The 23,962-nt window shown below is 34.6% G+C and overlaps 3 protein-coding genes across 13 annotated transcripts; all 3 read left to right on the forward strand.

The window, feature by feature from the left end:
- Positions 1-943: 943 nt before the first annotated feature.
- On the forward strand, positions 944-7,586 carry trm-2A (the record flags this gene model as incomplete). Of its 5 annotated transcripts, NM_070952.7 has the most annotated exons (6): positions 944-1,094; positions 1,172-1,930; positions 3,484-3,709; positions 4,741-5,232; positions 6,635-6,717; positions 6,869-7,586. In NM_070952.7, the coding sequence occupies 6 exons, from the start codon at positions 949-951 to the stop codon at positions 6,972-6,974; spliced, it is 1,812 nt and encodes a 603-aa protein (NP_503353.2). The 5 variants fall into 5 exon arrangements, with proteins under 5 accessions (NP_503353.2, NP_001300128.1, NP_001300129.1 ...); NM_001313199.3 differs by lacking the exons at positions 944-1,094; positions 1,172-1,930 and having other exon boundaries at positions 3,533-3,709; positions 6,869-6,974; NM_001313200.1 differs by lacking the exons at positions 944-1,094; positions 1,172-1,930; positions 3,484-3,709 and having other exon boundaries at positions 5,017-5,232; positions 6,869-6,974.
- Positions 7,587-7,754: 168 nt separating this feature from the next.
- adh-5 (Alcohol dehydrogenase class-3) lies at positions 7,755-12,296 on the forward strand. Of its 2 annotated transcripts, none has more exons than NM_001028845.4 (5): positions 7,755-7,809; positions 7,951-8,052; positions 9,047-9,473; positions 10,721-11,022; positions 11,820-12,296. In NM_001028845.4, exons 1-5 carry the CDS (start codon positions 7,789-7,791, stop codon positions 12,126-12,128), a joined length of 1,161 nt encoding a protein of 386 aa, NP_001024016.1. In that variant the 5' UTR covers positions 7,755-7,788; the 3' UTR covers positions 12,129-12,296. The 2 variants fall into 2 exon arrangements, with proteins under 2 accessions (NP_001024016.1, NP_741507.1); NM_171434.9 differs by having other exon boundaries at positions 9,053-9,473; positions 11,820-12,291.
- A 1,472-nt stretch (positions 12,297-13,768) lies between these two features.
- On the forward strand, positions 13,769-22,168 carry H24K24.2 (the record flags this gene model as incomplete). Of its 6 annotated transcripts, NM_001313195.2 has the most annotated exons (8): positions 13,769-13,855; positions 15,687-15,941; positions 15,984-16,096; positions 17,357-17,619; positions 18,728-18,885; positions 18,927-19,203; positions 20,457-20,686; positions 21,680-22,168. In NM_001313195.2, 8 exons carry the CDS (start codon positions 13,798-13,800, stop codon positions 21,745-21,747), a joined length of 1,422 nt encoding a protein of 473 aa, NP_001300124.1. The 6 variants fall into 6 exon arrangements, 4 of the variants coding, with proteins under 4 accessions (NP_001300124.1, NP_001300125.1, NP_001300126.1 ...); NR_132491.1 differs by lacking the exon at positions 18,728-18,885 and having other exon boundaries at positions 13,798-13,855; positions 21,680-21,926; NM_001313196.1 differs by lacking the exon at positions 13,769-13,855 and having other exon boundaries at positions 15,698-15,941; positions 21,680-21,747.
- Between the last annotated feature and the right edge of the window lie 1,794 nt (positions 22,169-23,962).

Below are 23,962 nucleotides of genomic sequence, written 5' to 3' on the forward strand. Positions count from 1 at the left end.
TGGAGCGCGCTTGCAAAATTTGCAGTTCTTTTAATTTTTATACCAATTGATTTGATGAAGTTGGCTCAGAAACAGAAGATGAAAAAATGGTTTTTAGAAGAAAAACAGTAAATAATATTTTCAGCGATAAAATTGGTGACAAAATTTAATTGTAAAGTTTGAAAATATTGAATTTTACGTGAATTCTCCTGTTGTGCTGAAAATACATCCTTGCGGGACAGATCAATGGAAAAAAGTGGTTAACATTTTGTTTATATTCAAATTTTAGACTAACCTAGGCTGACCTAGCCTACCCCAGGCTGACCTAGCCTACCCCAGGCTGACCTAGCCTACCCCAGGCTGACCTAGCCTACCCCAGGCAGGCCTATCCTACCCCAGGCAGGCCTAACCTACCCCAGGCAGACCTAGTCTACCCTAGGCAACCTACCCCAGGCAGGCCTAACCTACCCCAGGCAGGCCTAACCTACCATAGGCAGACCTAGTCTACCATAGGCAGACCTAGTCTACCATAGGCAGACCTAGTCCACCCTGGGCAGACCTAGTCTACCCTAGGCAGACCTAGTCCACCCTGGGCAGACCAATTTTCAATTCCGGCAATTTTCCGGTTTGCCGATTTGCCGGAAATTTCCAATTTCATCGACATTCTGAAGTAATATAGCTTAAACTCCACCAATACTGTTTATTTTATATCAGTTTTGCGTTCAAATTGTATCGAAAAAACTCCTTTTTAAACACCCTCCGTTTTAATTCTCAATAGAGCGCGCTTGCCGAAGAGGCGGTGTACTCCTCTCGGACACCTGCGATAATTGTTGTTTTTGATTTATATTCTAGATTTTCCCCGAAAAATTCCGGTTTTCCTTCTTTTTGAATGGTTTTTTACACTAAAAGTCGCATAAAAAAGCTTTAAAACCTTTAAAAATCGATAAATAATCAAGTTTTCCAGGTAAAATGGCGGATCCGGTCGATATTAAGACGGAAACTCCGGAGTTAACTCCAGAAGTCAAAGAAGAAAAGGCAATCGATTTGGATCGGATTCATATTAAGAATATCCCAACATTTATCGGATTCAAGCAGTTCAAGAAAGTATTGGAAAAGTGGGATTTTTTTTCGATTTTTTAATTAAAAAATTGATTTTTTAATTAAAAAAATTGATTTTTTTTCCTTTTTCCAGAATCCTCGGCGACGTAAAATCGAAAAAAGTGCGCCATATGTCAGATTACGCCTATGTGACGTTCGAAACCCCAGAGGACGCCCAAAAAGCTATAAATCTAGTCGATGGCTATGACTACAAGAAATTCATACTGTCAGCGCAGCTAGCAGCCACAGAAGTCAAATCTTTCCGTCCGGCTAACCCGGAAAATACCGAGCCAGCTCAGCAGAAAACCGCCCGTGAAAGTGTAACTCCGCTCGCCGAGATGGAATACGGGAAGCAGTTGGAGTTGAAGCAGCAGAATAGTGTGGGCGTCGTTGAAAAGTTGTACCGGCAGCTAATTCAGAATAAAGTTGCACATTTGGGCAAACAGACTCAATTCCGAGATCGTGTTCTTCGGGAAATTCTCCCCGCACCGAAAACCGCCGGTTATCGAAATAAATGTGAATTTACAATTGGTCACGATTTGAATGGAGAAATTTGCGTGGGATTCGTCGGCGGAAGATTCTCGAAAAATCAGCATTTTGTGATACCGCCCGTCGACGTGGATATTGTCAGCACACAGATGATGGCGATCGTTGGGGATGTGCATGAATTTGTGAAAGAATCGGCGTTGGAGCCATTTAATGAGTTTGATAGGAAAGGATTCTGGCGGATGCTGACGATTCGGGAATTTGGAGGAGATGTTATGCTGATTTTTACGGTTTTTCCGCTGGAGGATGGCGTGGAGAGGATGGAAGAGATTCAGAAGAAGATTGAGACGAGATTTTTGGATTTTGAGTGCGATTTTCTCATTTTTTAGGAAAATTTCCAATTTTTCAGAAGAAAAATGACCAAAATTGAAAATTTTATGTTTGAAACAAAAAAAAATCGATTTTTTCGTCAAACGCACAAAATTTCTCATTTCATTGATATAAAAATGTGGAAAAAAGTGCGTTCTAACTGAAAATAACATTTATTTCTGTTAAAAAACTTATAAATGCCTCAAATAGTCTATTTTTGGTCTTTTCAAGCTTTTCAACAAAAATAAATGCTATTTTCAGTTAGAATGGACCATTTTCTATGTTTTTATATGAATTTTTGAAGAACTTTTAAGTTTCTGAAAATTCCCGGAAAAAATATTTGAAAATCTTCTTACAAACTTTTTTTTTGCAACTTTTTCACGGAAAATATGCAAATTTACCATAAAATTCAATTTTTATCAACCAAAAGTTTGAAATATGTTTCAAAAAATCGAAATTTTTTGTTTTTTCCAACAAAAATTTGTAATTTTTGCAGAAAAAAAAACAGAAAATTTAACAAAAAATTGCTTTGGAAAAAACCGAAAATTTCAGAAAAAAAACCGTCTATTACAGGATCACAAAATTCTGAAAATGCGTACTGGGCAACATATTTGACGCGCAAAATATCTCGAAGCGAAAACTACATTAATCTTTTTAAGGACTACTGTAGCGCTTGTGTCGATTTACGGGCTCGATTTTCGAAAATATTTTCTTGTGAGTTTTGACGAATATTTAAAAAAAAAGTGAAAATCGCTAAGAAAACGGTTTCGAAAATCGAGCCCGTAAATCGACACAAGCACTACAGTAGTCATTTAAAAGATTACTGTAGTTTTCGCTACGAGATATTTTGCGCGTCAAATATGTTGCAAAATACGCATTCTCAGAATTTTTGTGTTTCCGTGTTCAAATGGATCAGGTTTGTAACGACATTTTCAAATAATTTTTCGGGAATTTTCTGAAATTTATAAATTCTCTCAAAACTCATATAAAAATGTAGAAAAAGGTTCGTTTCAACTGAAAATATTATTAATTTTCGTTGAAAAGCTTGAAAAATGCCTCAAATAGCCTATTTGTGGTTTTTTTAAAGCTTTCACACAAAAATTAATGTTATTTTCAGTTGGAACGAACCTTCTTCTGCCTTTTTATATGAGTTTGAAGATAATTTTTGAATTTCAGAAAATTCTCGAAAAATTATTGGAAAATCTGCTTACAAACCTGGTTCGATTTAACACAAAACCAAAAAATTATGAAAGTGCGTACTGGGCAACATATTTGACGCGCAAAATATCTCGTAGCGAAAACTACAGTAATCCGTTAAATGACTACTGTAGCGTTTGTGTCGATTTACGGGCTCGATTTCCGAATTGTTTTTTTTTTTCGAAAGTCAAGCCCGTTAATCGACACAAGCGCTACAGTAGTCGTTTAACGGATTACTGTATTCTTCGCTACGAGACCCTATTTTGCGCGTCAAATGTGTTGTGCAATACGCATTCTCAGAATTTTTGTGCTCCCGTAATACAATCAAAAACCCCATACCTTAAAATTTTTCAGAACATTCAAGGAGAAAAAGTACCGAGTGTGTAGTATCTATTGGCAACAAATGGTTCATATCAGTGATACACCGAACTTCAAGCTGATCGGTGGAACTCCGTACATTTATGAATCTCTGTTGGACTGCCGATTCCGAGTATCACCGCCAGCGTTTTTCCAGACGAATAGCCAGGCGGCGGCGGTTCTCTACTCGACGATTGGAGAGCATTGTGGGCTCAGTGAAAAGGTTCTTGAAGAATCTGCGATTTTATTATTGAAAAGCGCATTAAAAATGCCGAGAAAACGCGCTCCACGGCCAATTGAATACGCCCCGCCCCCAAGCCAAGGGTCTCGTTAGGTTTTCAGTGATTTTCGCTGTTTATTTGGTGTTTTAAATGAATTTTGTGTCAAAAATAATGAAATCAATTTTTTAACAGGATTTTACATGATTTCCACCTAGAAATTATTATTTTTAATGATTTTCTGCAGAAAATAATAATTTTTACTAAAAATCAATATTTTTCTATGATTTTTACCCAAAAAATCAGGTTTTTTTCTATTAATTTTGCCTAAAAATCATTATTTTAAATTTTTTCCCCAGAAAAGCTTTTCTTTCCATAAAACCAGAATTATTCTATGATTTTCACCCATAGAATCAGTATTTTTAACTAAAATCAGAATTTAAACATTTAGGATTCCCCGATGATTTCTACCCGAAAAATCAATATTTTTCAATAATTTTTACCCGAAAAATCAGGTTTTTTAATGTTTTTCCCAGAAAATCATAATTTTTACCTGAAAACTAGGATTTTTGATGATTTTCACTCAAAAATCAGCATCTTCATTAATTTCATCAATTTCAGCAAAAAAATCATTAAAAACCACTGAAAAAATGACAAAAAATGCTTGAAAATTGGCGAAAATTTCCGGTTTTCCCGCCAAAAAAATCAAAATATTGATTTTTAGTAAAAATTATTATTTTCTGCAGAAAATCATCAAAAATAATAATTTTAGGTGGAAATCATGTAAAATCCTGTTGAAAAATTGATTTCATTATTTTTGACACAAAAATAATTTAAAACATTAAATAAATAACGAAAATCACTGAAAACCTAACGAGACCCATGGCTTGGGGGCGGAGCTTTTTCAATTCGCTGTGGAGCGCGTTCACACGCCGAATTTTGAAAAATGCTCAAAAATTTCAATTGTTTCTTAATTTTTGACTGAAAATCTGCAAAATCGATGAAATAAAAAGTGAAAATAGTTTTTTTTCTCCAGAAAACCAACGAAGATGTTCCAGTGGAAACTGATGCATCGGAAAAAGCCCCAGAAGCTCCAGCAGCACCTTCAGAGCCCATCCCCGACGATCCATCCGATGCTCCTCCGGCAAAGATCCCGAGAATCGAGCCGGAGCCCACTGCAGCAGATGAAGCACCTGCTCCAGAAGATCCCGGAACCATCCTTCTTGACATTTGCTGTGGAACCGGAACGATCGGTCAATGCCTTCTGAAAAATATTCAAAAATCGCAAAAAGTGTGCTGCATCGGAATTGAAATGATCGCCGAAGCGGTGGAGGACGCCAAACAAAATGCGAAACAGAATAAAATGGAAACATGCTGTAAATATATTGCTGGAAAAGCCGAGGACACATTCCGATCGATGAGATATCATCTGCCGAATGGTTTTGATCTACGAAAATCGAGAGTGGTCGGAGTGCTCGATCCACCGAGAGCCGGAATGCACGAGAAGGTTATTCTCGCGTGTAGAGAGGTTCGAATATTTGGATTTTAGAAATTCCAAAAATTACCTTTAAAACTTGTAGATTTACGCGTAAATTTTTTTAAAAATAGGAATCGAGGGTGTTCGTTTTTCGATTTTTTAAAAAATTATTTTATCGTTGTTTCGATTTATCAAAAATTAGCTTAACATTTTGGCTATTATTCTTCTTTTTAGAAGAAATTGTTATGTTTTTTCTTACCAATATAATCAATTTTTTTAAATCATAGTTTATGGTTAATTTTCTGAACATTTTTTTCGATTTTTCAATTTTCACTGAAAAACATCAACAAATCTTTAAAAAATGCCGCTTTTGATAGGAATATATTATTCAGACGCGAAATTTCGGGGTTTTCGCGACTTCCCGGTCTCGACACGACAAATTTTTGCGTGCGCCTTTAAAGGTGGTGTACCGAAATCTGAAAAAAAATTTCAAATGACTCCAAATTTTCACCTGATTCCGAATAATTATGTTAAAAAATCCGAAAAAAATTTCCCAGATGTTATATTACCGCTTGAAATCGAGAATTTTCGCGCCAGAGACGCCATATGTCGATTTACGAGATTTGTGTATATTTACGAAATGTTTATTTTATATCGGATGCTGTTTTTCGTTTTTCAATGAGTTTTCTTCGTTTTCGGCGGTTTTTTGTTTGGAAATGTATGTTTTAAGGTCAATTGAACATTCTTTTTAATCAAAAAATTAGAACATTTTCCATAAAAAATTTTTGCTCGTTTTTTTGATACGAAAATGTTTAATTGACCTGAAGAAACACATTTTCGAAAAAAAAACCGCCGAAAATTAAGGAAATTCATTGAAAAAAAAGGAAATCAGCATCGGATAAAGATTAAACATTTCGTAAATATACACAAATCTCGTAAATCGACACGTGACGTCTCTGGCGCAAAAATTCTCGATTTCAAGCTGAAATATAAAATCTGGGAAATTTTTTTTTTTAATTTTTTAATCATAAATATTCGTAATCAGTGGAAAATTTGAAATCTGAAAATATTTTGATAATATTTTCCAGATTTCAGTACCAAGGGTGTCAGTTTATCGAATAAGAAAAAGTTGAAAAACGAAAATTTTTCGATTTTCAAAAATTAGCTTAAAAATTTGTTTAAAAGTTTTTTCGATTTTCCCACGTGGGGTGTCAGAGTGTCCCACATCGGTGTGATCTACAAGAAATGCGGGAATTCCGACGCGCTGACTTCTCAACACATTTCTTATGGTTAAGAGCGAGATGACGTCACATTTTTCTGAGAAAAAATTCCCGCATTTTTTGTAGATCACACCGATATGGGACACTCTGGCACCACGTGCTTTTCGGTTTTTCGAAAGAAAAAACCGGCAGTCCTGGCCTGTAACACCTGAAAACGGTTTTTTTTGCTCCAGATGGAAACAATGCGTCGTCTGATCTTTGTCTCGTGTGAACCAAACGCCGCCATCTCCAACATCGTGAATCTGTGCCGTCCGTCGTAAGTGTATTGCACACACCTAGCACAGTCTTATCTCACTACAATCTAAATGTGATAAGACTGTGTGTTTTTCTCTCCGTCTCCCTATCTCTCTCTCTCTCTCTCTCTCTCTCTCTCTCTCTCTCTCTCTCTAAAACCAATTCATTTATAGGTCTCGAAAATACACTGGAGACGCGTTTTCGGTGACCCGTGTGCAGCCGGTCGACATGTTCCCGCAGACGAATCATATGGAGTGGATTATTCAATTGGATCGTTAATTTTTGCAATTTTATTGTTGTTTTTTTTTCGTTGTTAAATTTTATATTATAGAAGCGCAGAAAAATGCCTTTTTTTTGAAGTTGGCGAGGAAACGCGCTCCACGGAGAACGGGTCTTGTTGGGTATTTTTCGTTGTTTTCTTGATTTCTATGCCAAAATTGATGTAAAAATTGATTTTCAACCGAAAATTAATTTTCAAAACTCCATTTCGACCTGAAAATCATGATTTTCAGGTCGAAATGGGGTTTTAAAAATTAATTTTCAGTTGAAAAATCAATTATTTTCACTAATTTTGGCATAAAAATTAAGAAAACAACGAAAATGCCACAAAAATAATGTCTTTTAAGTTTTACAATTTACAAGGTTTTTCCATGAATTTCGGCTTAAAAATTAATAAAAATGCTTGAAAATCGATGGGTTTTCCGCCAAATACCTAATGAGACCCATTGGCTGTGGAGCGCGTTTTCACACCGAATGCATTTTTAAAATTTTCTGCGTCCTCGTAATATGCATTGTTTTGTTTTTTTTTATTTTAAATTTTCCAATTGTGCAAGTGCGTTCTACTGGAATAATCTTTGTTTTTTTGCTAAATTTGAAAAAAAATTGTTTGTTCTTTGATTTTTCCACCGATTATCGTGTTTTTGTCACCATCGGTTACCTATTTTTCCGACCATTGAACAGTTTTCTCTCTCTTTTAAAAATTTGTTTCACCAATTCTGATGATTGAACTTTTCGAACCTTTTCCAAGCAAATAATTTCCCATTTTTTACGAAATTTTTCAGGTTAATATTACCACGTGACACCGCCGATTATCATGAGCTCCACCGCTGGACAGGTAGGGTTTATTTTTCCAAAAAATTGGATAAAAAACTTTTTTACTTTTAAAAATCCAATTTAAATTAATTTTTTTTAAAGCCAAAAATTAAAAAATCATAGAAATTTGCAAAAAAAATACAATAAAAATCAATTTTTTCAGGTTATCAACTGCAAGGCAGCCGTCGCCTGGAGCGCAAAAGCTCCACTCTCGATTGAGACGATCCAAGTGGCTCCACCGAAAGCCCACGAAGTTCGAGTGAAAGTACGGTCCTCTTTTTGGATTTTACGAAATTCGGATTGAAAATAATTTTTTTAATCGAAAAACAAAAAATTTCGATTTTTGATTTTTTTTTTAATTGAAAAACAGAAAATTTTGATTTTTTAATTCGAAAAACGAAAAAAAAAAATTCGTTTTTTTAATAAAAAAAAACAATAAAAAATCGATTTTTGATAATTATTTTAAATCGAAAAAATAACAAATTTCGATTTTTAATTTTTCAAATTTGAAAATCGAAAATTTTTGATTCTTTTCAATTAAAAACAAAAACAAAAAATATCGATTTTTCATATTTATTTTAATCGAAAAAACAAAAAAATTCAATTGTTATTTTTTTTATTGAAAAACGAAATTTTTGATTTATTTTAATTGAAAAACGAAAAATTGGATTTTCAATTTTTTTTTTAATAAAAAACGATCATTTTCGATTTTTTAATTAAAAAAAACAAAAAAAGTCGATATTTGATTTTTTTTCAATCGGAAAACAAAAAATTGGATTTTTGTTTTTTTTTTAAGTTGAAAAACAAAGAAAAATAATTTTAAATTTTTTAAAAATTGAAAAAAAAATTCGATTTGTGATTTTTTTTTATTGAAAAGAAAAAAAAGATTTTTGATTTTTTTTTATATCGAAAATCGAAAAATTTAGATTTTTTTTAATTACAAAAACGAATTTTGATATTTATTTTAATTTAAAAACAAAATAAAAACCGATATTTGATTTTTAAAAAAATTTTAAATAACAAAAAAATACGATTTCTAATTTTTAATTGAAAAAAAAATCCGGAAAATCGGAAAATTTTAATTTTTCGATTTTATTTATTTTTTAATCGATTAACCGACACCCTTGCTCGAATCCCCAAGGGGCGGGGCGTGGGAAGATCCGATTTGCACCACGCAAAATCGGTTGAGGTGTCTGCGACATGGGACATTCTGCCACCAAAATTTAAAATTTCAATTAAAAATTACTATAAAAATCAAGTTTCAGATCCTCTACACCGCAGTCTGCCACACGGACGCCTACACCCTCGACGGACACGATCCGGAAGGTCTCTTCCCTGTCGTCTTGGGACATGAAGGGTCTGGAATTGTCGAGAGCGTCGGAGAAGGAGTCACAGGATTTGCTCCAGGAGATCACGTCGTTCCGCTCTACGTTCCTCAGTGCAAAGAATGTGAATATTGCAAGAATCCAAAGACGAATCTGTGTCAAAAGATCAGAATCTCGCAGGGAAATGGATTTATGCCCGATGGTTCATCGAGATTCACATGCAACGGAAAGCAGTTGTTCCATTTTATGGGATGCTCCACGTTCAGTGAATACACTGTTGTGGCCGACATCTCACTGTGCAAAGTGAATCCAGAAGCTCCGCTCGAGAAGGTTTCGCTTTTGGGATGTGGAATTTCAACTGGTACGGAGCAAAAAAAATTGGCCCAAGAAAAGACGAATTTATGAAAAAATCAATAAAATTTGATTTTTTTTTTCAAATTTTTAGAAAAAATCACGGAAAACCACATTTTTCTAAGCTTTCTAAAAGATTTTTCACCCAAAAAACCAAAAAAAACAACGTTTCGTTAAAATCAAAGTTTTTTCCAAAAAATAGCCGAAAATTTTAGATTTTTCGATTTATTTTTCTGAAATCAAAAATCTAAAATTTTTGTCTCTTCTTTCTAAAATCAAAAAACGATTTTTCGAAACATTTTTGAAATTTTGGTTAATAAAGCTGAAATCTATGGTTAATTTTTCGAATTTCCCTGAAAAGGTTTTTTTTGCGAAACAATCGAATAATTTTTCGAATATTTTTTGAGTTTCCGGAAAATCGAAACTTTTTAAACAGAAAATTAACAATTATATTCAATGTTTATCAAATTTTGTTTATGCTGATAAAAAACAGGAAAGATATCATTTTCTACAAAAATTGAAAAAAATACCAAAATTTTAAGCTGTTTCAGAATTTTAGAAAGATTTTTTTTTCGCAAAATTGAAAAAAAAATGATTTTTCGAAATTTTCATAGTTATATTCGATAATTTTAGACTCACAAAGCCACCTTTAAATATTAAATTAACAAAAAATATGGAGAATGCGTATTTTGCAACATATTTGACGGGCAAAATATCTCATAGCGAAAACTACCGTAATCCCTTAAATGACTACTGTAGCGCTTGTGCAGATTTGAGGGGGTTCGATTTTCGAAGAAATTTTTTTTATTTATTCGCACTTTCGAAAATCCCGTAAATTGACACAAGCGCTACAGTAGTCTTTTTAGGGATTACGGTAGTTCTCGCTTCGAGATATTTTGCGCGTCAAATATGTTGTAAGATACGCATTTTCAGAATTTTGTGTTTCCGTGAACTCCGAGAGGAAAACTAGAAATTTATCCAATTTTTTGGTTTATAATAGCGAAAAATCGATAACTTTTCAATTTTCAATAAAAATAATTTTTAATTGATATTTAAAAATGTAGAAATTTTGAATTAATTTCCTGAACATTCAACTTTCGTATTTTATTTTTCGATTTTAAAAATTGAATTAAAAAAAAAAACTTTTTTTTGAAAATTTTGATTTTTTTTGGATTTTAAATTTTTTTCTTTGCAATTTTTCATTTAAAATTTGGAAAGTTTATTCAGTTGAAAAAAGAATAAAAATAATTTTTCCAGGATACGGAGCCGTGCTGAACACGTGCAAAGTGGAAGAAGGGAGTACTGTAGCCGTATGGGGACTCGGTGCAGTCGGATTGGCCGTTATCATGGGCGCAAAGGCTGCCGGAGCCAAGAAAATCGTCGGAATCGACCTGATCGAGTCGAAATTCGAGTCGGCCAAATTCTTCGGAGCCACCGAATGCATCAATCCGAAGAGTGTTGAGCTTCCTGAGGGGAAGAGCTTCCAAGCATGGCTCGTGGAGCAATTTGACGGAGGATTTGACTACACTTTTGAGTGTATTGGAAATGTGCACACAATGGTAAGGCAAAAAAATCAGTTTTTTTTTCGAAAATGGAAAATTTTTCGTTTTACCGATATCTTGACAAAAAATCGAAAAATAGCTCAAAATGTAAGCCATTTTTCAAAAAAATTGAATTTTATTGATTTTCTGAGCATTTTTTTAGAATTTCTTTTAAAAAATCGAAAATTTGATTTTTCAAAGGTTTTGCAAGCCTGCGGCGCTTTACGAATTCAAAAAAAAAAATTTTTTTTTTCCACTTTTTCGAAAAAAAAATCCTTCATTCGGATTTTTTTTCCAATTTCCGAATTTTTTAAAAATAATTTTTTTTAAAGTTTTTCCACATTTTCGAAAAAAAAAATTCGATTTTTCAAAACAAAATAGATTTTTCGAAAAAAAAAAATTTAGTTTTTACTCGTTTTTGAACCATTTCCCAAGTAAAAGTCGATTTTTATCTGAAAAATTAACATTTTGGCTGTACAAATGCAAAAAAATCTGAAAAAATGGTTCAAAAACAAGAATTTTTGGCAAAATTGTAAAAAAATTTTGCACTTGTCCACGTGTAGCACAAATTGCAAAAAAGGAATGGACGCACGGAAAAAGAGGCGGAGCTTAATTTTGCAACCATGCTAATCTTCTTTTTTTCGCCAATTTTCCAAATTTTTTGTTTTAATCAATTTTGAAGTAGAGTGCGAAAAAAAGAGGAAAACCCGTGCCGCAGAGTTGCAAAATTAGGCCCCGCCCCTTTTCTGTGCCGCGCTGTTTTTTGCGATATTCAAAATTCTCGATCGTTTAAGCTTAATTTTCTTATTTTCCAGCGCCAAGCCCTCGAAGCCGCCCACAAAGGATGGGGAGTCTCGTGTATCATCGGAGTCGCCGGAGCCGGCCAAGAGATCGCCACCCGTCCATTCCAACTTGTCACCGGGCGCACGTGGAAGGGAACCGCATTCGGCGGATGGAAATCCGTGGAAAGTGTGCCGAGACTCGTCGACGACTACATGAACAAGAAGCTGCTCATCGATGAATTCATTACTCATCGCTGGAACATTGACGATATCAATACGGCGTTCGATGTTCTTCACAAGGGAGAGAGTCTGCGGTCGGTGCTGGCGTTCGAGAAAATATAACTTCACCTTATTGCGTTCAATTTTTGTTTCCACCTACTACTACGAATACGTTGTAAATCCAAATATATTGTTCTTTAATGATACATTTGCTTCCAGTATGTAATTTTTTCTGGTCAAATCTTTTTTACTAACTTTTGAAGATATTGAAATAAAGTTTGTTTGTATTTATTTTGACTAGGGCTTCCATTGCAGTGAGACGCGAAATGCAAGCTTTGAATTTGTTGCCAGGAAAAATACTGTGATTTCACAAATTTTTGCCATGCCTTCTTAAAGGCGCACGTATTTATTCAGATGGGTCTCGGCGCGCAAAAAAGTTCATGGTAGTTTTTTAGAAACACTTCCTTTTCAAAATGCAAATGCTTCGTTTGTGGTGAAAAAATACATGGTGTATGTTACAATTGTCACGAGGCAAGGTTTTTCAGGCTGTTGAAGGGATTGAAGCATTGGGGTCAAGGGTGTCGGTTTTTCGATTTTTCCAGAAAATCGAAAAATCGAAAAATGACACCCTTGAGTGGGGTTAGGAGGGGATATGGTCGAGGTACTGTAGGATTACTGTAGGATTACTGTAGTTTTGTAAAAATTGACTTTTCGCATTTTGAAAAGATATTGGTTTGAGGTTAGTAGGGAGATATGGTTGGGTACTGTAGTATTATAGTTTCAGAAAGTGAGTTCCTAGAATTTTCTAGAAATTCAGGAAATATCTAGAATTTTTTCAATCAGTAAGCTACTAGAACTTTCTTGGAGGTCCGCAAAACCCCAGGAAAAAAGTCTAACTGTAAAAAAAGCTTAGTACTTTACATTTTATTGAAACTGTTATAACATTTAGGCCAAATATACCACAGACTTTTAGAGCAAAATCCTTAATCGGAAATAAAAACGGAAAGTTCAATATATAAGTTCAGTATACTATCAGGTCTATCATTTCTAATAGAGACTACATCAAGGGTGAGCGGCAATTGACGATCGTCATTCCAAATTTTCTGCAATTCGGCAATTGCCGAAATTGTTCGATTTCAGCCCACATATCTGTTTTATAGCGTTCTTCAGTTATTTTTTTAATTCGATTTTCGAAATTGTGTCCCATTACAATTGTTCTATTTTCCCACGAATGACATATATAATCCTCTGTACATCACGACAAGATATATCGATTTTATCTAAACGCTGAAACCAACTGCACAGTAAACGAATGAGACAACCTGTACATACATCCTAATTACTGACATGGTACTGCCGCCTCATTTAAACGTTTTCTTCCTTCTTTGTTTTTATTTCGAAATGTATTCTATAGACACTATTTTAGTTTTGAAAATTTATAATTTACGCATTTCTCCGCATTTTTCCTTACCTTCTTTTTTTCAAACTATATTCCAAATAGGTAAAAAATGTTGTAAGGTGACCTGCACTAGGTCAAAAGAAGCTATAGTAAACAAATCTTTCTGATGTCCAGTATATATAAAATTTCAATTTTTTCTAATGGTATTTGGAATTTGAATAGTTGTGTAGTAGCTTAATCCCAAAACATTTTAATGGGTTATGATAAAACATAATAAGTAGTCTTGCATCTCTTTATTACAGTCACCGAATTTTATCTTTTCAAAGCCAACAATAACCTGTACTTTTATTATAACAAAAAATTCAGAATCAGTTTACAAATCTACAATTGGAAATGATAAGACCGCTGCAAGACATAATTATCGAGAAAATTGCAAAGCTAATAGACAATGGTGAGAGTTTCTTTTCTGGTCTTTCTGGTCTTCTGGTTAGGAATACGTGACAATCTCATGACGTCACGTATTTATTCTTTAGTAATTACGCTGCTAAATGAGTGTGACGTCACATGAATGGAAATGCGGTTGACTAATGGTCGGAAATTTGTAAAAGGAATGTTTTGAAAATATATTCTCTATTGTTTATTTTGCGTTGGTGACAGTTTGAACAAATGTGATGTTTGCTCATCGGCCGACTGGAAATTAGAACTCAGGTTGAAAACCCTAACCTCACAAGTGAAGTCGAAAAACTTAACCCCGTAATTTTTTTGTATACCATAGTAATTTTTCGATCCAAAAAATTTAGCTGCCCCGGTCTAGGTTCAACAAAGTTATGACGTTTTGAAAGTGCCGAAAAAAATTCCTTGACCAAACCCTAGCGAAAAAAACGTTCAAATTTTCAAAAAAAAAAGTTTTTCTAAAAATTGATAAAAACTATTGTAGCTTATCCAAAAATGTGAAAAACATATATCATGTACGTTTTTTCTCCCCACGGGCAAAAAACCACACTGCTTGATCTACATATCTAGAGAAAAATTCCAAAAAGGGTTTTCTTGAGAGTTATGAGCTAAAACTTGCATGGCATATGCTTTTCACTGTTTTAAATCATTTACACATATTTTTTTCTCTTTTCAGAAAAAAAATTATTTTTTAAAAAGGTGTTTTAGCCACTTTCAAAACGTCATAACTTTGCTGAACCTGGACCGGGGCAGCTAAATTTTTTGGAGGGATCATTATTTTCACTCTTTCATCGAAAAATTACTATGGCATGCCAAAGTCCGGGGTTAAGTTTTTCGACTTCCCTTGACAGTGCGAAAACCACATCAGCACCAGGGCTGTGCGGCAACTGGCAACCGAGTTGCCGGTTGCCGAAAAGTTGCCGAAGTTTCGGCAACCAAGAGTTGCCGATTGCCGAAATTTTTTTTAATCGGCAACTTCGGCAATTGCCGGTTGCCGAAAATTTTGAGGTTCGGCAACTTCGGCAATTGCCGGTTGCCGAAAACTTTGGAGTTCGGCAACTTCGGCAATTGCCGAACTTTTTTCGGCAACTTCGGCAACTGCCGATATCATTGTCAAACATTCTGTAGCTCAGAAAAAGCATTCGGAGAGCCTGAAAAATGCTAATATTTCGCCGTAAACGAGAAAACGACCATTATTTTTTTTCCAAAACGCTCAAAACTATGTATTCAACAAAAAAAACTTTAAAACTTGGTTGCCGGTTGCCGAAAAGTTGCCGAAAAGTTGACGAAAATTCGGCAATCGAAAGTTGCCGGTTGCCGAAAATTTTTGGGTCCGGCAACTTCGGCAATTGCCGGTTGCCGAAAATTTTTGGGTTCGGCAACTTCGGCAATTGCCGGTTGCCGAAAATTTTTGGGTTCGGCAACTTCGGCAATTGCCGGTTGCCGAAAATTTTTGGGTTCGGCAACTTCGGCAATTGCCGGTTGCCGAAAATTTTTGGGTTCGGCAACTTCGGCAATTGCCGGTTGCCGAAAATTTTTGGGTTCGGCAACTTCGGCAATGGCCGGTTGCCGAAAATCCCGGTTGCCGCACAGCCCTGATCAGCACTCGAGAAAATCACTATGTTCTACTGCTCGAACTCGAGTGATTTTTCACCAGTGCTGGTGTGGTTTCAAATCACTCGAGGACTAAACTTCTCTAATCAGACTTTTCTATAAATGGTTCGAAAGAGGGGGCTGGCTAAGGGATGATTGTTGTGGAGTTATTTTTCCAATTTTGGGTGAATATGAAATAAGAAGTACAGAAAGTTTATCAAAAAACAATCATTCAGACAACTTCAACATGCTTGTTCGACCTCTGGATAGAACAGCCAGCGACAAAATGTTCAGTGAGTTGATGAAATTAAAATTCGGACTTTGCGAAGAGGCACTGACTCGATTTGGACATTTTTTCTGCTTGAAGAAAGTCGACTTATTCAATTACCACGTTAGCAAAGAACTTGTTGAAGCGATTAGATGTCAAAATTTGGAGTCACTTAGCCTCGGAAACTTAGATTGGGTCAAACGTGGCAGGAGATTCATGAACGGTAAGATTGCAATAGTTGAGGTGAAAGAAACATAATTTGCAGGTTACGATATAGTACGTTTTTTGGAAAGTTTTCTCAACGAAGAATCTCGTAATGTACTTCACAGTTTAGAAATCACGATGGAGAGTCCATTTGCCAAGGAATGGCCAGCAAAGGTTACATTTTTGTATTTCATTGTTGTCTGTTTTCCAAATTTTACAGTAAGCGCCACAAAAACCACAGTTTCTGGTTTTTTCGACAACCAACAGCATTAATGCATTTTAAACTTTGAATAATTGTGAGCCTTTAATAGTGGAGTAATGTGATCAAGCCTGCACTGGCAGAAAATGGGTCATAGTAACCAGATATAACAATAATAACATTATTCTCCCTTCAATTTTGAACAAAAATAGCAAACACCTGAATTGATTTTAAATTACTGATTATCATCTCAAATCAAATTTTTTAAAAACATTTTTTACTTGATCACTACGAGTCAACCTTAAAATAAAGAAAAAGGCCACGTTTTTATTAACGTAAATGTTCCAAAAAATGCGGGGTATAAAATGAATTGTACCAAAAGTTGTTTTTGAATTAATTTTTCTACAAACACATTGTATACTAAATTGAGAAAAGCCGCACATAACTCTCATATCAATGTTGTTTGATGACACCCTCCGTTCAAACCAGCAATTTTTGATTTGAGATGATAGTGAGTAATTTATATTCAATTCAGCTGTGTGCTATTTTTTCAAAATTGAAGTTAGATTAGTGTTTTAACTGGTTAGAAAGTGCAAAACTAATAGAAGCTTCAACACTATAGGCTTCGTATATATGTTAATACCCTATTTTATTAAAAGGCATATGGTAGACTCCGTCCTTATCTAGGTTTTTTTAAGCCACACTAAAACAGGATTCCAAAGGGAACAGGATTCAGTGGGCGGAGACAAAAATTAATAGGTGGAGTAGCGCCAGTGGGAAAATTATTAAAAACCACTCCTTTGGTCCAATAATGACCAAATATCATGCTTAAACTTTTCAAAAAAATTTTGAAATTGTTTTATTTACTGTCAAAAAGGGGCAATTTCTCCGATTTTGCCACTCATCATTTTGGAAGTCGACCAAAAAAAAAATTTCGATATTTTTTATGTTTTAACTTTATTTAAATTATTTGTATTAAAACACTGTAGGGGTCGAAACATGCGACATTTCTTTAAGTTTTCTCAAAATCTCATACTTTGCAAGATGTTGGGAATTTTCCAAAACTTTGACCGGATTATTATGATACTTGGTTGTTTTGGATCATTATAAGTGCATTTAGACAAAATACCCACTGGCGCTACTCCACCTTTAAGAAAATAAGAAATAACTTCACACTTTTTTTCAACATGAATAACTGTCTTTTTTTTTGGAAACGTTTGTAAATTTTTGTTCAGATAAATAATATGCTGCCCGCTTTGAAATGCTTTGCAATCAATGGACAAGTGAATGACGATGAGTTTTCCCATCTTTGCATTGGTTTTTCCAATTTACGTGTGTTGGATATTAGTAATACAAACATCAGAAACCTTTCCGGAATGAAGATGCTAGTTAATTTACAAATACTTTCAATGAGAAACTTGGACATTAACCAAACATCTGATTTAATAGAACTATTTTCATTAACCAAGTTAACCGTTTTGGATGTATCGCAAGATAAGTGAGTTTACGGGTTTTGATGGAATAATTAACAACTTGGTTTGCTGGGGAGTATTGCTTATTTTAGATGAGGTCTAATACCAGTTTAGATGCGTTTTGAAAATTTCGAATTTTGCTGCGTAACCATGGTGTGGATTTTTTAACAAAAATTCAAAGAAAAACATGTTCCAAGAATTAATTCATTTTCAACCATAGCGTGAAATGTGGTATTTTTTTAAATGTTCAAAGCTTTTCTCCGTTTTGTTTCAGCCCTTTTCCAGATTTGTCTCAGTTTTTTTTTAAATTTTCTCAATAAATTATCAAAGATGACATATATTGCAGCACAGCTAACCAATCAAAAGTTGGTCAAGTGATTTTAACATAATGAAAAACAACGCCGAAGATGAGTAGAAATTGTAAACTTTAATCATTGTTATCTGAAAAACTCCTTAGATTTTTTTTCTGAAATCTTACACATTTTTTCAGGCAGAATCATATCTTCAAATTTGATATAGTTTTTGATACCCTTACCGAGTCATTTTTCGAGAAACGCGCCAAAGTTTGCAAAACACAGTAGAAAATAGAGTGTCAGCTCTAGTAAAATCCTTCTAACTGAAAAATAGGTCGGTAACTTTTCTGAAACTTCACGAGTTGGTCATTTAGATAATTGTCTACAATCCTAGTATAATGTCAAAATCTTTCTATGCACAGTTTTTGAGAAAAAAAAACCTTTAAAAAGGTGTGTGTTTAGAATTTTTGAAGTTGGTTGAGCCAAGTTACAATGCCCTGTTATTTCAGATAAACAATGATTAAAGTTCACAATTTCTACTCATATTCGGCGTTGTTTTTCATGATGTTAAAATCACTTGACCAATTTTTGATTGGTTAGCTGAGCTGCAATATACGTCAGCTTTGATAATTTATTGAGAAAATTTGAAAAAAAAACTGAGACAAATCTGGAAAAGGGCTGAAACAAAACGGAGAAAAGCTCTGAAAAATTAAAAAAAAAACCACATTTCACGCTATGGTTAAAAATGAATAAATTCTTGGAAAATGTTTTTTTTTGAATTTTTGTCAAAAAATCCGCACCGTGGTGACGACTGAAATTATAGCAACAGTTAATGTTTCAGGCAAAACTCCGGTACCAAAATAATCTCGACATATCTGGAGTGCCGAAAGATTTTGCTGGACCTAAAGTTTATTGACTGCTCAAGAACTGATATAAATAGAGAGTTTGCTAAAACACTCTTGAGCTCTCATCCTTCAATTGTTCACGTGTCCGCAATAGGTTGTGCTATTTTCAGACAGTAAAAATATGTCGTTTTGCAGGTTGCGATTTGAAAAACTTCTCTAAATGTGGTACTCGCATTTTCTATTGCACGTCAATCGAATCATTGTTCAGAAGCTTAATTGACTTCACAAATTTGAAAAATGAGCTAGCAACTTGTAGATGTTTAGAAGAACTGCACCGACAACTAAATGCTTCTCGTAGCACCGAAAACTTGCATTACTCGAGTTTATTGAAACTGGTTATTCAAACTATGAACATGTTCACGTCGAGATCAACCTTAATTAATGGTCTTCAGTGCTTGATTTGGATAATAAAGTAAGTGGCAAAAATTGAAACACGGCACAGCACTCTACATAGAATTGAAGTTTATTTGGAACTCTTGAATTAGTTGTTAATAAATCGTGCTTTTGAAAATTGCCATTAACGTGTAGAGAAATGTTTTTCCTACATGTTCGATTTTGAGGATTTGATGAATTGCTGAAAAAAATTATGGGGAAACAAGTCAAAAATTTAATAAAATGGAAATAACAAAACATACCAACGTTGACCTTCCACTTGTGATTTGATTGCCTAAAGGTGGAGTAAAGTCGAAATGTTTTTTTCTTTAAGTGATTGAAAATTTTTGCAGACAAATGTTTCAAAAAGTGGCAAACAGTGATTCAAAGAAAATATACCTTAAGGAAAAGCCTCTTAGTCAATAAAAACCGAACAATTCATTCAGACAACGCGAAAATATCAATAAATGACGTCACACATTTGCGCGCGAATCCAAATTTAATTCAGTAATTTCATATTTTTATTTTAGAAAAATTGAAAAAATCATAAGAAATTTAGAACAAATTTTTAAATCTTTTTACAGTTATCTTCGGTCGATGCTGTCCATTTTCTATCACTTAAAGAACAAATTATTCCGACTTTACTCCACCTTTAAAGGTGGACTACACCCTATGGGGAAATTGCTTTAAAACATGCCTATGGTACCAGAATGACCGAATATCTTGATAAAAAAATTTAAAAAAAATTTCTAGATTTTATATGGTTTTTTGAAAATTGGAAATCTCAGTTTTCACCTAATTCCTATTTGAATTTCCGCCAATTGGATTTGTTCGATGTGGCGCACATTTTGGATTTGTCTTATTTATTTATTTCATTTTCCAATTGAAAAAATATAAAAAATAAAGAAAATCAGTCTAATAACGAGAATAAATAAAATTAATAAAGTGAAATAATGCAAGTGCGCTCCATCGAAAAAATCCAATTGGCGGAAATCCAAATAGGAATTAGGTGAAAACTGAGATTTTTTCAATTTTCAAAAAATCATATAAAATCTAGAAAAATTTTTTGAATTTTTTTATCATGATATTCGGTCATTGTGACCCCATAGGCGTGTTTTAAAGCAATTTCCCCACAGGGTGTAGTCCACCTTTAAACTGTGGTAGCACGAGAGTACTCGATTTTCTCCGAAATGAGAAGCACGTGGTGCCATGCTGTCCCTTGAGAACAAAATCCTGTTTTAGGGAGCAGTCCGTAGCATAACATCACAATACACATTTTACATTATTTTTCAGCCACAAAATGGATCAAATTGGTCCAGTTAATATGTTTTTCACACTTAAAAAACTCCTGAGCTTAGCTGATTTGTTGCCGGAAACGTATTCAAATGCGGAAATAATACGGTCAAATCGATTATATTGGGATGCAATTGTTAAACTTACAAATTCGGAAAACACCAATTTTGATGAAATCTGCTGGACAGCAATGAACATGATGTCGAAAGTAACCTATGCAGCTGGGTCAGGTGCAGTATTCGTTCTATGCAAATTTTTTTCACACATGAGCAGAAAAGAATTTCTGCGCATGGCAAAGGTTTCGAGAAATGTTTCCATTTCTTTCAGGCATTTTTCTGATCTCGCTTCTTTGCAGCTTTGAACTAAGGTTTGTGCGCGGATTTTACTTTGTTTAGAATACATCGTAAGAAATCAACAAAAGTTTGGAAAAAAATCCGTCCAAAAAAATTTTTTTTGGTCGGTCGTCAAAAAAACTTCAAAAATTTTTTTTTTCGAAAGTTTTTGATTTTTAGTATGAAAATGATGTAACCATGTGTACACTATTTTTAAACATACAAAACATTTGAGTTTGAAATTTGGATCTCGAGAAATACTCAAAAAACTCAAAAATTCTTCGAAAAAATTATGTTTTCTATTATCATTTGAGTGTGACGAACTTAGTTAAAATGTTTTGTATTTGTAAAAATAGTTCACACATGACTACATCATTTTTGTATGAAAAATCAAGAGTTTTCGAAAAAAAAATTTTTGAAAAAAAAAACATTTTTTGACCACCGACCAAAAAAAAAATTATTGGACGGATTTTTTTCCAAACTTTTTCTGTTTCCTTACAATGTATTCTAAACAAAGCAAAGTCCGCTCATAAACCTCAATTCAAAGCTGCAAAGAAGCGAGATCAGGAAAATGCTTGAAAAAATTGGCTTCGAGTTAGGGCACTCCGCGTGGTCAAAAATTTTTGTGACCATATCAAAATGAAAGATCATAGTTGATAACATAAATTCCCACAGTTTCAAAAAAATCGATAAAAGGCGAAAGAAGTTATGATTTTTGACCCGGAACTTATTTGGAGACCTAATATGTAAGATTAATTGTTTTGTAGGGAAAAATAACTCTTTGTGCATCCCGTGTGTGTAGAATCAGATTTCTGAAACTCTTCTCAACTTGCTAGAAACTGCAATTGAAATTGAAATTTTGTAAGGAATTTCCTAAACTGTAAAATTCAGGAATGCGTTCAAAAGCTGGGATTCAGAACGAGCGTACATTGTTTTCTCAATTCTTGCCATATTTATGAATAAAGCTAAGAACACATCAACTCAGGATGAACTTTGGAATTTGATTAATATGTCCATGATGCAAATTTATTGTCGGTTAAGCCAACCGAAAATTTATCCATTTATCTTGAAAATTCTATTCTTCAACGCGTTCTCGAAACTTCAAAGGATGACGGTCCCATTATTTGGGCACTTTTAACTATCAAATTAATATGGGAAAGCAACGATGTTAACCGGAACAAAATAAGAGAACTAAACCTTCATGCCCATTTAAATTGTATTAATAATCATACAACAATTGTTAAGCATTTTATAGATATCGTTAAACATTTGTTTAATTAGTCTATTCGTAATTGCAGTGGGACCAAACATTTATTTGTACCGCGTTGTTATTGAAGAACAATAACATATTTATAAATCCAATAAAATATTAATTAATTAGCAAAGAAGAGCGGAGCATCGTAGGTATATTAGGGTGAGCAAAAAGTATTTGCAAAAATGTTGAATTTTTTGGAGAGAATGGTTATTCAAAGCGAACAAGATTCAATGGGTAATACATTGACCATTAGTGTTTATGACTTCTTGCCAACAGAACGGAAGTGGAGCAATACCCTCCGCACGGAACTCCTGAGATTTGGAGGGAAAGAAGTCGTCCAACCACGTTTCGACAACCTTTCGATAATGAAACTTCTGCCCGACAAGGTGATTCTGGAGAGAGCGGAACAAATAGTAGTCAGTAGGAGGCAAGTCCGTTAAATACGATGGTTAAATACGTTAAATACGATATCTCGCTGCCGCGGCTTGTGTTGCGACTCGGATCCCCTTCGGGAACCCTCCGTGCAACTCGTCAAATTCGGACGTATTCAACATCACTCATTTGTCGAGATTAATATCATTTATCATATACTTTCCACTGTGAATCATTGTAAACTCGTAAATCGACTCAAATACTCTGCGTCTCCTCGCTCTGCACACTCTCTCGTCGACGATCTACCGTACTCCTGTGACGACTCTTCGTGCCGAACCCATCATGCCGCTCAAGGCTGCCGCAGCAGGAAATTCACTTCAGTCGGGACGACTCCGGCCTAAAATCGTGGTCGCCACCTCGTGCTCCTAAACAAAAAGATGATATGATTTCATCATCCGATGAATATGGAATTTCTTCCCGTCTACTCAACCTGACCACCAGCTTGAACACGGTTTAACACTTGAAATAGGCCACAGCGCCATGACGTCACTCTTTATACGTCATACAATGAGACTGGCCAACTTGTTGCCAGTATAATAACGATCATAAACAAGGTTTTATGCCTTCGGGCTTTTGTCCTTGTTCACACCTTTCGGAATAAAAATATATTAAATAATTAATACCCTTTTGGAATCTTTTAGTAAAATTATAATAAATTCCTTTTGCCTAAATTGTGGCATTCTTGATAGGCATTCTCACGATCTCATGGTCCCGTAATAGCAAAGTCTGGAAGAATTCTCTCGGAAAATGACACCCTTACTGTCCCACCAATTGAGAGAAGCACTATTTTCTCGTGAAGTTCTTTTTTGAGGTTTCACGGTTTCCTCGACAGGACCTACTGTTTCTTTCTGGTTTGGTTATCATACCATCCCCATTTATCATCTCCAGTAATAATATCCTTAACCCAGTCAGTCGTTCGTTTCCTAGTGAGCAGCGAAAAAGAGAGGTCACAAAGCAATTTTTCGGAGAATCGGACAATTTTTGAGGAAGGAGTTGACCGAACTTTGACACCCTTCCGGTTTCGTGGAGATGGTTGATGATGGTTTTTTGGGGATGCTTGAGAGTCGCAGAAAGTTCGCGGTTCGTTGCTCTTGAATCATCTTCCAGGGCTCTCGAAATATCCTTATCGGTATCCAAAAGAGAGCGACCGGATATTGGTTCTTCATCGAAATCGTAGTTTTTTTCGTGAACTTTTCGAACCAGAACTTCATGGTATTGTAGGTGACAGAGTTCTTGACTAACACTGCACACATGTTACGACGAGCTTCGTTGCACTTGCAGCCTTGGGGGAATTCGTACAGAAAAACTCCTCAGAAGGCGTGCCGTTCGGCGAGCAAATTCTCGGTCATTTTGAACAGCACCCAAAATTTTTATCCAATGTATTAAACATGCATATTACGTACTATACAAATAAAAAACAGAATAGGAATAAAACGAGTTAACGCTGAGAAATGAAGAAACATACAAATTTTCCAAAGACATGTTAC

This window comes from Caenorhabditis elegans, chromosome V (assembly GCF_000002985.6).
Source record: "Caenorhabditis elegans chromosome V".
Lineage (NCBI taxonomy): Eukaryota > Metazoa > Nematoda > Chromadorea > Rhabditida > Rhabditidae > Caenorhabditis > Caenorhabditis elegans.

Bases quoted from the DNA above. Each gene is read 5' to 3' on its own strand.
- adh-5 (NM_001028845.4), top strand. From the start codon at position 7,789: ATGAGCTCCACCGCTGGACAG. The intron at 8,053-9,046 runs GTACGGTCCTCT...ATAAAAATCAAG, and splicing joins CCCACGAAGTTCGAGTGAAA to TTTCAGATCCTCTACACCGC. The intron at 9,474-10,720 runs GTACGGAGCAAA...TAATTTTTCCAG, and splicing joins GGGATGTGGAATTTCAACTG to GATACGGAGCCGTGCTGAAC.